General features: G+C 51.8%; 5 protein-coding genes across 5 annotated transcripts; 4 read left to right on the forward strand and 1 right to left on the reverse strand.

The window, feature by feature from the left end:
• Window positions 1–347: 347 nt before the first annotated feature.
• Window positions 348–1541, forward strand: Z520_10322 (uncharacterized protein; the record flags this gene model as incomplete). The annotated part of the gene is made up of 1 exon (XM_016780815.1): window positions 348–1541. One exon carries the CDS (start codon window positions 348–350, stop codon window positions 1539–1541), a length of 1194 nt encoding a protein of 397 aa, XP_016628108.1.
• Window positions 1542–2462: 921 nt separating this feature from the next.
• On the forward strand, window positions 2463–3572 carry Z520_10323 (uncharacterized protein; the record flags this gene model as incomplete). The annotated part of the gene is made up of 1 exon (XM_016780816.1): window positions 2463–3572. The coding sequence occupies one exon, from the start codon at window positions 2463–2465 to the stop codon at window positions 3570–3572; it is 1110 nt and encodes a 369-aa protein (XP_016628109.1).
• A 537-nt stretch (window positions 3573–4109) lies between these two features.
• Z520_10324 (uncharacterized protein) lies at window positions 4110–8055 on the forward strand (the record flags this gene model as incomplete). The annotated part of the gene is made up of 2 exons (XM_016780817.1): window positions 4110–5794; window positions 5850–8055. The coding sequence occupies 2 exons, from the start codon at window positions 4110–4112 to the stop codon at window positions 8053–8055; spliced, it is 3891 nt and encodes a 1296-aa protein (XP_016628110.1).
• A 196-nt stretch (window positions 8056–8251) lies between these two features.
• On the forward strand, window positions 8252–9513 carry Z520_10325 (uncharacterized protein; the record flags this gene model as incomplete). Its single annotated transcript, XM_016780818.1, has 2 exons — window positions 8252–8830; window positions 8893–9513. 2 exons carry the CDS (start codon window positions 8252–8254, stop codon window positions 9511–9513), a joined length of 1200 nt encoding a protein of 399 aa, XP_016628111.1.
• A 62-nt stretch (window positions 9514–9575) lies between these two features.
• On the reverse strand, window positions 9576–10399 carry Z520_10326 (uncharacterized protein; the record flags this gene model as incomplete). Its single annotated transcript, XM_016780819.1, has 3 exons — window positions 9576–9901; window positions 9976–10252; window positions 10304–10399. 3 exons carry the CDS (start codon window positions 10397–10399, stop codon window positions 9576–9578), a joined length of 699 nt encoding a protein of 232 aa, XP_016628112.1.
• Between the last annotated feature and the right edge of the window lie 1946 nt (window positions 10400–12345).

A 12345-nucleotide genomic window follows, 5' to 3' on the forward strand; every position in this document is an offset into this window, starting at 1 on the left:
TCTGAGGGCCAGACATACGACGACGTTCCTTTGCTCCCACGTCAAGTCTCCTCGATGTCGCGAATGTCGCTCTGGACTCACGACGCTGGAAGTCGAATTGGGACCCCGAAGAGGGCCATCGCTTTCAGAAGACGCTGAAAGGTAGAGACAAGCCTTGAGTCTTGACCAATCAAAAAGATGCCAAACATTGGATTGTCATGGGAAGGGCGTAGCGATGGTAGCGATACGAGCCAGATACGTCGGTCGACCGAGTACTGTGACGAAAGCACCGCAATGTAGCTCATGAAGCTATGCCCCAAGGTTTGCATTTCCATGATTTCTGTACGCAGCTCGCCAGTAACCCAAAAATGTCCTCCCTCCTGTCGCTACCAAATCCACGAGACTACGATGTTGATTTCGTCCTAGGTTTTGTGTCCACGAAGCCGACAGAGTTGCCAGGATACTATGCACCCTGGTGCGAACTCCTCTTGGATCTGCCGCATCTGCTTCAGGCTAAGACCCTTAAGGCCCAGGTCAACAATCTCGAAACACTCGCCACTGACCATCTCCTGACCTCGGCGCACTGGCAACGTGCATATGTTGTCCTGGGCTTTTTGACCCAGGGCTTCGTCTGGCAGGAAAAAAGCAGGCCTTCACAAGTCATTCCGGCTAGTCTCGCCGAGCCTTTTCTCGACGTCTGTAACTACCTCGGGATGAAACCCGTTCTCAGTTATGTCGGACTGTGCCTGTGGAACTGGATGCAAAGAGAAGAGGATATCCGGTCGCCCCCGTTGCATGCTCTGGCCAACTTTCAGGACATCAAGTCTTATGCTTCTTTTACGGGCACGAGGGACGAAGATGCGTTCTATCTAGTGCCAGTAATGGTCGAGGCTCAGGGCGCCAAGCTCATCAAGTTGATGCTGGATACAATCGCCGCAGACCAAAATGGCGAAATACTAGACTTGGTGTCCAGCTTGGATGTTTGTGTGACAACACTGACGACGATGAGGGAATCCTTATCTGTCTTAGACCGGTATTGTGAACCAATATTCTTCTTCGAACAGATACGCCCAATGCTCGGAGGTAGCGTGGGTGCAGAAGAAAAGGGACTCCCGGATGGTGTCGCACTTGAACGAAGTGACGGATCGCGAATCGTCGTCAAGTGCGCTGGGGGCAGTGCCGGACAGAGCTCTCTCTTTCAGTTTCTCGATCACATGTTTGGCGTTCGCCACGAATCCAAAATGCTGCTTGAGATGAGGGCCTACATGCCAAAGAAGCACAGGGAATTTCTCGAAGCGGTTGAACTCATGCCTTCGTTGCGGGACATGGTTGAGCGACGCCCGGAAGACCAGGACTTACGTTGTGCCTTCCACGGCGTCATCGATGCGTTCCAGAAGTGGAGAACGAAGCATGTCATCCTCGTGTCGAGGTTTGTTGTCCAACCCGCCGCAGCTGTGGCGAAGGGCAGGCCTGCCGGGCAGCAGAGAGGCACAGCTGGCTCGCAGCCGATGCCATTTTTGAAACAATACAGGGACGAGACCGTCTTTAGGCTTCAAACTTGATAGAACCTGCTTGTTGAATGGAGACACTTCACAACAGCCGCCAACTGGTATTTTGTAGGGCAAATCTAGGGAGAATTGAAGCCTGAAGGTGTCTAGGCGACGGACTTAAGCTCAGGCAGCGAACGCACGGGCATGCACGACTCGCACGACTCGCTCTGTGATTTGTGGATGGAGAGGGATCAATGGAGTTAAGCGGCCACCTGCATACCTAGCGAGCTTGGTACCTCGTATACCGAGTACAAATACCGATACAATGTGCAGTGCAGGGGACGAGGGACCGAGCATCTTTATTCTCTTCTCTGGAAGAAAATCCATGAAAGCAGAAAGCATCGCCCAAGCCGTGTCCAGTACCAAATCGATCCCAGGCCCCCCTCCCTTCCTTTACTGCACAGCTCTTCATGCTGGCAACAGCGTCGGACGCATCTCTTCTGACGAGCCCAGACCGGTTCAATCTCTACGAGAAAACACCACAAGCTCAATTCTGGTCGTATGAAGAATCTCAGTGGTGGTTGTCGCACCTGCAAAATACGACGCATCAAGGCAAGAAACTCGTCGCCATGTTTGCGGGCAGCTGGCAGCTGATACATGTCAATTCCACAGTGCGACGAGACACGCCCAACGTGTCAAAGGTGCATCAAGTCTCGCCGACTATGTATCAGAGCTACTCCTTTGAGGGCCGACTTTTTGATCCACGTCGAAAACAACTATGCCAGTGGAAAAACAAAGCGACCGAGAGGACCTCGCTCAAGCCTGACTCCAGCACTTCTCCCAGACCTGCGGACCCGTGCCATCATCTACTATCTGAACTACTACTTACGGATGCCAGCTGACGTGCCGTGCCTTCCAGGCAGCGTTTCAGACTGCATTGTTGAATGGATCTCGGGAACGACGATTCCAATCCTTCATTTGGCCGTCTCGTCGATGGCTCTCGTCGTCTTTTCGCGGACACAGCGACATCCAGCAGCCGCGGCGGAGGCTTGCGCACAGTATGCCAAGTTGCTGCGGCACGCGCAACTGACGCTGTCCAGTCTGGTTGAAACAAATATTGATGCCGCCTTGCTAGCCGTCTTCCTCATGGCTCGCTATGAAGACTCGGCGCAGGGTGAGGAGGCATTCCTGCCCAATCCTTCCTTCAACAGCTACTTGCATCATGATGGTGCAGCTGCGATCCTCAAAATTTGGAGAAGCCGCCATGCAGGACAGAACCAGCGGGCAACTTCTACTGTCAAATACTCCCGGCGTGGCATCATTCGATCCGCTCTTCTGCGGTATCTTGCAGTGCCAGCATGGCTTGAAGATGGTCGAGTTTTCGGCGAGGGTGGGCGAGACCTTGAGTACGACGGCATCCTGGTCCAAATTGCCAATCTTCGGAATCAGCTGAAGGCTCTTCAACAAAATAGCTCTCAGCTAGACACTATCAGTCCTGAGCTGTTTCAAATGGCCCAAAAACTATGCAATGAAGCAGAGCGCTTGGACAGCGCATTGCAAGACTGGGCAATTCGGATTCCAAGCTCCTGGTACCCCTACCGCCATCTCATACGCACAGGCTCCTCTTTACCTCCCCGGCACTTCTTCTCCACCGAGGTCTACAGTTATTCCAGCATGACTTGTGCTGCCCGGTGGCTAAACTACTCGGCTACAAGGACGCTGCTTAATCGAGCATGGTTGAAGATCCTTGAGCTCGTCCAGCCATGCTCAGATGACTCTGCCCACAACCACTCAGTGGAGCAGTGTCGCTCACGCATTCTGGTCGCGGCCAATGATGTATCCTCAAGTATACCATTTGTACATGGAACCTTCAAAGCCACGGACGCCGGTAAACATCAAACAGTTATCACACTCAACACAGATGCCGAGATCGAACCATACGTAGCAAGTCTTACTGCGTGGCCTCTCAGTATTGCCTCAAGTATCGGGAGCTTGAATGCAGGGCAGAAGCAGTGGTTCGGGAGCCAGTTGGCATTGATTGGGAGGATTCTCGGATCAGGAGTCCTGGAGCGCGTTGGCGCTGCCGACCTCCTTGACCTGTGAATCCACCATACTCCCTCCCCTTTCTGTGTTTGGCCGTATCTCAGTCGTCTCGGAAGCGGTTTTAGTACTTCGTCTGGTTCCAAGCAAGGCTCTTCTGAGCGAGGGGCAGGCACAGTCGATATTACAAGCTCTCGACCGTAGGGCTCTTCGGGCACTGCCCAACGTATACAGCTCCAAGAATTAGCTGCAAAGGGGGGAAAGCGCGTGGTATTTGACCATCATCAAGCGCTCAGATCCATCTAGAGGATCAAGCAGCCGACTCCTGCATCGACCAGCTGTCGAATACGAGGTACGTACAGCTTCCCTTGCTTCTTATCCAATCATGGCTCTCCTTCTCAGCCTCACCAGCCTCACCACCACACCACTGAAGGCAGAGTAAAATTGCGCTCGGCTGAGGCAACAAGTTGCCATCTGTGCTGCTGGATCTTCAACTTTGAACTATCAGAATCGAGCTATATGCCGCCATCGCCAAAGCTACCAAGCATGCCGTCTCGTTCGCTTTCTTGCAATGACTATTTTGTTGCTTGCGTCTGCCCAATGGGCAAAGAGCGAGCCCCGGTTTTGGCCATGCTTGACGAGAGGCACCCTCCCCTTCCTACGAAACGTGCGCAAAGCTGCTACACCCTTGGGCGAATCGTACAGCATAACGTTGTGATCACTACTCTGCCAGAAATCGGGACCAACAGAGCTGCACACATGGCCACGCAGTTGATGAACGACTTTCCGTCGCTGAGGTTTGGCTTACTGGTGGGCATAGGAGGAGGGATCCCCGACCGGGAAGGGAAATTAGATATCCGACTGGGCGACGTTGTCGTGAGCACACCCACAGCGACGAACGGCGGCGTCATACAATACGACATGGGCAAATCCACTCAACATGATGGATTCCACCGCACAGGCTCGTTGAATAAGCCTCCTTCCGTCTTGCTGACGGCGGTGGAAAGCCTCAAAGCAGAATACCTTTTGGGACGAAGTCCCATGAATGATTATTTGTCGAAGATCGGCGACGAAATCTCAGATTGCAGGTATCCGGGCGCGCAACGAGATCTCTTATTCAAACCAACATATTCGCATCAAAGCGTAGGGACATGCAGACAATGTGACCGTTCCAAGCTCGTGAGGCGCCAGACTCGACCAAACTCCAGGCACGTCATTCACTACGGCACCATTGGATCCGGAAATTCCGTGGTCAAAGATGCCCGCGAGCGCGAAAGGCTACGAAGAGATGGTATTATCTGTGTGGAAATGGAGGCAGCAGGACTGATGGACACATTCCCTTGCCTTGTTATTCGAGGCATCTGTGACTACGCAGACTCGCACAAGAACAAAGTCTGGCAGCCTTATGCAGCGGCAACAGCCGCAGCATACATGAAGGACTTGCTGATGACTGTCCCTCCTCAAGGTGTTCGGGACGAGCTGAGGGTGATTGAAGTTGTGGACGTCCGTCAGATCACCGAGATGATTCACGCTGGGAAACATTGGGAAATGATGGCCTGGCTTTCAAGGGTCAACTTCTGGGTCAAACAAGAAAGCATCCTTCAACGGGCACAGGAAGGCACTGGACAATGGATCCTTCGACACCCCAAATTCACATCGTGGGTTGCGCGAGAGTGTGGATTACTGTGGTGCCACGGAGAGCCAGGTGTGGGTAAGACAATTCTCACGTCGATCGTCATCGAACATTTGGCAAAATCAAAGAAGGAGAATGAGGCGCTTGCCTGGATATACGCCGACTATCGCGAGCATAGCAACTTGACTATGGAGAACCTCTTATCAAACATCCTTGCTCAGCTCTTCCAGCAACATGGCGAGTTATCGCAATCGATGATGAAGTCCCTTGGTGTCAATTGGCAGGAAGCAAAGCCGACCTTGGTCCAGTATCGAACCTGGCTTCAAGACGAGCGTCGGAGATGTGGCCGGACCACGGTCATCATCGATGCTCTGGATGAGCTGCCAAACAGAGACCTCGGCGAGCGCTTCATTGATGAACTGCGACAACTTCGACCACCTATACGTCTACTCGTTACCTCAAGGCCCTATCCGGAGATGCGGAAATTCTTCCATGGTGCAAGTGCCCTTGAGATACAACCTCGGAAAGAGGACGTGATCCTTTTTGTGAAGAGTCGGCTAGAGTCCAGCCTCAGCCTGAAGGGACATATTGACCAAAATGCTTCGCTATCAGACCTCCTGGTCGAAAAGTTAAGTCAGGCAAATGAGAAAATGTTGGAAGACCCTTCGCAACCTCAATCTATTGTATCGACGCTGATTCTCGAGTAGGTTTTTGAAAGCCCAACTGGTCCTCAACGTCCTTGAGAATATCAAGAAAGTAGAGGATGTCGAAGCAGCCCTCACATCTTTGCCACCTGATTATAATGGGTGGTACGACTTCAGCCTCAAGCAGATTGAGATGCAGGCGCCCTCTCACAGGGACAAAGCGTTCAAGATTTTGGCATGGCTGTCTCATGCCATCGATCCACTGAGTGTTGAAGCTTTGCAGCAAGGACTTTTGGTTCAGCCTGGGGACACCAAACTCGACAATGACCTCCAGACGCCCGAGGAGGAGATGATCTCTGTCTGTCACGGCCTTGTGATCTGTGAAATCGATAGAATCGACAATGTCCCAACTCGTTCCCTCAAACTGCTGCATGAAACTGCTAGTGCATATCTCAAGAAAGTCCAATCTGTCTACCTCCCGGCCGGTCATGACATGATCCTGAGTGCTTGTTTAGCATACATGTCTTTGTCAGACTTCTCAAATCTGCGGATTCACCAAATACAAGTTGATGCAAGGGCCAGTGAATTTTCATTTTACAACTATGCGACCAGGAATTGGTCGAAGCACGCAATCCAAGGCAATCTTGAAGATGCCTTCCGAGAACAAATTGTCAAATTCCTGGAGAGTTCTCATCGTCATAGTGCCGATGAGATGATGAGCAGATACTGGCGCAGTGCATGGGGTTGCGAGTATGCCAATCGGTGGACAGACTGGGACAAACGCTTGAATAAGAGAAGAGACTCTCCGGTTGATGCTGCTGCTGCCAGGTATGGATTAAGCTGGACAGACTGGAACAGACACTCAATTGAGAGAAGAGACTCTCCGGTTCATGCTGCTGCTGGATATGGATTGAGCAAGAGCCTTAGCTTCTTGTTGGACCACAAAGGCTACCAGAAAGACATGATCAACAACTTTGGGGAGACACCCCTGCACCGAGCAGCACAGCTTGGTGAAACCGGCTCTATCGACGTCCTCCTGGCACATGGAGCGGATATCGCAGCTAAAGTCAACCATCATTATTTCAATGATGCCAGTTGCCTTATATTGGCGACTCAATGCCAACAGGCCGATGCAGCCCGTGTTTTCCTCAACCATGGACTGGGCGTGAATACATATGATCCGAAATACTTGACTTTCCCGTTGCATCTTGCCGCCAGCACAAACACCGAATTGACCCAGCTCTTCCTCGATCATGGTGCGAAAGTTGATTTTCCGGGGAAGTCACCCGTGTTTCCTGAAACGTTTATGACCAGTCTCCATTTCGCCGTCTTCAATGCACACGTCTTTCCAGATGCTCTTGAGAGGGTCAGACTGCTTCTGGACAGGGGCGCCGACATCAACATGCAATCAGTGGCGACTGGCAACACTCCTTTGCATATGGCGGCGTTGATCGGACACAAAGATTTGATTGTCCTCCTCTTCCAGAAAGGCGCGAACATGGAAGTGCGCAACAAAGCGGGAAAATCTGCAGTTCGACTTATTCGAGAAAAGGGCTTTTTCTCTTCCGATCAAAGGGGTGTACCTATCGAATGTCTGGTTGTATTGGAACAGGGATCCAATCTACACCGCGCGGCATGGTCCCGACATCACGAGGGGGTCCTTGAATTGTTGGCACAGGGGAGCAATTTGAAAGAAGAGGACCAAGATGGAAGCACACTGTGGGACTATTGCATCGCTGGGGCGGATATGATGCTGGCGGAGAAATTGGTCAACTACATGGACCAGTGCCAATTACCCGACCGCAACGAAATCGGCAACACTGCATTCGAAGCGGCCCTCAAGTCCATGACGGCATTCGACTACACAGACGACAAGACTTGGGAGGTTGCTGTGGAAATCGGCCGACTCCTCCTCAAGTACCGCGAGGAACTTGATCACGACTTGGAATTTGCCAGAATCCGGAGTCCGATCTCGGGATATAACAAAACGTATCTCATCTGGGCAGCGGAGCTGGGGAGGATTTCTCAAGTCCGGTTTCTGCTGGACTGTGGAGCAGACGTCAATGCCGCCGACGTGTTCGGAAGTACTGGATTGCACTATGCGACGAACAATCAGAACTACGACATAATTCGCCTTTTGGTGGAAAACGGTGCCGACTTGCTGCTCAAAGATCGACAAGGCCGCACTTCTCTGGATGCCGCTGAGAGGACCAATAATCAGCTCATATATAACGAACTGAAGCTGCATCTCGCAAGTCAGTCGAGATGAATTTTCAAGCGTAAAGAAAGCATGCTCTGAGTATGACAAGTAGTGATATATCCCCGCACGCCCCCTTGACGCCGCGAAGTTTCGGCGATCAATTCATTGGCGGATGCCACAAGAACGCGTCTCTCACCGTCTCTTCAGTCTTCTTCTTCTTTGGCTTTTGTGCTCAACACCACCACTCTCCCTGAAGCTCAGCAATATGGTCAACTGGATCCTCGGCGACAAGTTTCATGAGAGGTACCCTCATCTGGATGGCGTCAAGGCGCTGTGGGAGACCAAATGGAAGTTTCCTTGCACCCTGGGGGTGTATCCTTTCCACGACGGCAAGCTCGAAGACTTTCAACCCATCTTCGAGAGCCTGATCCGAGACAACGTGAACGATGCCTACACAGACACATACACCGAGTACTTCCTGCCGACGGCCGAGAAGCTCACCGATGCAGCCATGTCTGCCCAAGCCTCAGACCGCGCAAAAGCTGCCGCTCTGTTCAAACGCGCCGCCTGTGTATATCGGATATCCCGATTCCCTTCCATTGATGCAGGCTCTGGATTGAAGAGAAAGGCATTTGAGCTTCAAAAACAGGTGTATCTGAGAGGTGCAAGCTTGTGGGACACTCCCATGAAAGAGGTCAAGATCCCACATACCGCAGCTGAAGGTGAAGACGGCAACGAGGTCCCACTGTTTGTGAGGCTTCCGCGAGGAGCGAGTAGTGAGAAGAAATGTCCGGTAGTGCTGCTGATCACAGGATTGGACGGACATCGACCAGACAACACAGAGGTAAGCCTACGAGCAGCACCACCACTACCAGTTCAGCGCTCAGACTGACGGCACCGTCACAGCGGACAGACGAGTTTCTCGACCGTGGCTGGGGCTGCGTGATCACCGAAATCCCAGGGACAGCCGATTGCCCCGCGGCCCGTCGTGACCCAACATCTCATGAACGACTGTTCACGTCGATCCTGGACTGGATGGACAAACAGCCGTCCTTCAACATGGCCAAATGCATGGCCTGGGGTCTTTCTGCTGGGGGCTACTGCGCTATTCGATTAGCACATACTCACCACTCAAGGCTTGCCGGAGTCGTTGCCCAAGGCGCCGGGTGCCATCTGTTCCTGAGCCGAGAGTGGCTTGAACACGTCGACGACCACGAATACCCCTTCATCCTCAGCGAGGCATACGTTGCCAAATACGGATACAGGGACTGGGAAGAGATGAAGGACAAGGCGCAAAAGGACTTCAGTCTGGTTGAGAGCGGCATTGTCAACGGTCCCTGTTGCAGACTGCTCCTGGTCAACGGCACTCACGATGGTCTGGTTCCCATAGAGGACAACATCCTTCTTATGAACTACGGTCGCCCTAAGGAAGCTCGGTTCTATGACAAAATGCTGCACATGGGCTATCCACCTGCAAATGAGAGCATCTGGCCCTGGATGGAATCCATTATGGCGTCGGCGTCATAAGCACGGCGACTGGAAGAGAGCATCCTATCAGACTCGCATTGAAGCGCCTGGGCCACGTGTATTCAAAACCCTTGCGAATAAATCAATTGCCAGCCTCTCACAATGAACGTCTTGCTGTCCTTGATATGCTTGACCGTCCAAGGTGTGTCGTTAGCCGCATCTGCCTCTTTCCCGATAAAACCCCGCAAATTGTCCATTTCATGGACTGCCAGATACTTCGGAGGTTCGCCTTCGGTTATGGGCAGCTTTGGGCCGATGACATACCTCAGGGATTTTCGATACCCTGGTAACTTGTGCAACATGTCGAGATGTTCTTCGCGATACCACTTGTCAAAGTCGGGCTCATCCACTGGGTCCATCTCAACCGTCAAGCAGAACGGAGGGACAGCTTTAATCTGGGTATCAGCAACAATCGATCTTTTCCCAAAGGACAGGTCATGGGCCATGGCCATAGAGACTCACATTCTCCCTTTCCATCGGGATCATACTCCTGGATCAACTTATAATTCCTTGCGTTGAAGTCCCCAACCTCCGACGTCGGCTTTTTGCCAGGCCACATCTCGCTGGAGTGCCGTACGCCGTCCAAGTACTCTTTGGAACTAAGCGGCTCTTCAAAGTCTGACTGGTACAAGACCAAGTACTTGCGCGGGTGCTTCTCCTTTGGTTCTAGCGAGAAATCAAAACTCTCGCGATACATGGCCGCGCGGACGGCGGTCTTGCTGTTCACCAAGTCCGGGACCTACGACTGATGAGCAGAGTGAAGCCAAGGGAGGACGGTCAAGATACGGACATGTTCTTCGGTATACCATTTTTCCCACAGATTATCGTCAATCCCAGAATTGGGCAAGGGTCTTGAGTTGACCCAGAGCATATATTGTCGGGGCATCCTCGACTGTGTCCCTTGGAAGTGATCTCGCACGCTTGTGACGATTCTGTCTGATCCGTGTCCCTTGACTGAGACTAAAACCTTTGAAGTTCAACACCGTCCAATGTTGCAGCTTTGCACTTGTATATCTCCCTGCTTTTCACAGGTTTCTGTACCCCGCACTCGAAGCCTCAGGAGCCCATCCGAGGCTATCGCCGGCCAGCTTCCCCGATGCAAAATTGACTGTCTGACAGATTCCCCCAATTCTTGGCCACCACTGGAAGGTCTCGGCTGTCGGGGTCGATGGCGGCGTCTCTCAGAGTGGAGTGTCATTGGCTTGTGAGACGGCGATGCTCTGGCTCCCATTTGTATACACACCACTTGGTCGTCCTGAATGATATCCCTGCTGGGTTCATGTACCAGATGTTTTGGATGGTCAGGTTGAAAGTGCATCCTCGACTTGGATCGTGATTAGCTGATAATTACTTAGCCTTTCATCCAGGCATAAGACATCCTGACGCTTGTGTTCTCGGCTGGTTGTGTTGATGGCAAGGCTGGCAGCTTCTTGGTGACAACCACCCGGTCGAGGCGTGTATACGTTCCAAGGCAGAAGTTGTCAGTGACACAGCATCAAACACGGCCTCTTGTCAGCGACATATGACACACTACCGTTCGTCATTATTGGTCTCTGCATCGTAGCAGCGCAAGCCACTAATCGTAGCCTCCCGATAACAACCGCCGCGTTCATGGAGCGTACGCACATAGCTTCTCTGGCAGGCGAATAGCTACCTGTCCGACGTCGAGCGGAACGAGTGTAGCTGGGAGCAGGAAAAGAAACCGTCAATACCCTCCACATTTGTCCATGGCCATATCATCCGATTTCGTGAGTCCTGGGCAATTTGGAGTTTGTCGCTCAGCTGGACTGCACTTTTAGTTTGTGTGACCACAGACGATAGACCACGGAGCAACGACCAATGCCAGATTACTGCACTGCATCTTCAGTCTGTATGAGAGACGAGGAAGTGGTAGTTTTGTAAATCATGCACTGCATTTTTAGTCTCTGCGAGTCGACGGGGATAGGGACATGCGATACATTTTTAGACTATCTAGGTATATCAGAAACAAAAACTTCGACGGTCAGACTGCACTGCACTTTTAGTCTCTACGAGTCCGGGAGGACAGGGCGTTCAGAGCTGGCAACTTTGCACACTGATCTTGTTTCTACTTGGGCCACTCGTTCTCTTCCTGTTGCTCTTCCCTCGGCAAACTTTCTTCGCTATCACTGTCCTTGACTTTTGTCTTCGCTTGACGTTTTCCCCTTGGTCAAAAGATGCAGTTGGCCTATAGATAGGAGACAAGAAAGTGAACCCAATCCCCCACCCCCCGGGGGCGTTTTATCTTCTCCTTCAATCTGCTTCCTTCCCGCCAAAAAGTATAGGAATAATAGTCAAAGACCTTAACAACAGCAAAAGAACACATACGGGCCACGCATCCGGCTCCAGGAGGGCCAAAATATGCTCGAAGTTTATGCGACAGGTGGACATGTGCCAGACTGGCGCTCGTAATGTAGGACAAATACAAGGAGCGAAAAGGACAGTCTGTTAGCTCTCCATTCTGTAATATAGGCGTGAAGACGGACACTCATAGTACTAACTCGTCTGCAACTGCTCCCACTCGCAAACGTCTCTGTGCAGCCTGTCTTCAATCTTCGTGACAGCATCGCATAAGGAGGAACATTTTCCACCTCGAATTCTTCGGTTTCTAGTGTGTATGTATTTATCGGCAGCATCAGATCGGAAACTGAGGGCTGATGAAAATAGATTCAGAGATCGAGAATGCGTCGCTGATTGAGTACGGTGATCGGGAGCCAATTCAAAACAAGACTGTCTCCGTCGACGTCTCAAGTAAGCATTGCTTGGTCGACAGGAGCTGGTTATTCAAGTTCTCAGGGTAAAAATGCACGTCGT

Source organism: Fonsecaea multimorphosa (assembly GCF_000836435.1).
Source record: "Fonsecaea multimorphosa CBS 102226 unplaced genomic scaffold supercont1.29, whole genome shotgun sequence".
In the NCBI taxonomy this organism is placed as follows: Eukaryota; Fungi; Ascomycota; class Eurotiomycetes; order Chaetothyriales; family Herpotrichiellaceae; genus Fonsecaea; species Fonsecaea multimorphosa.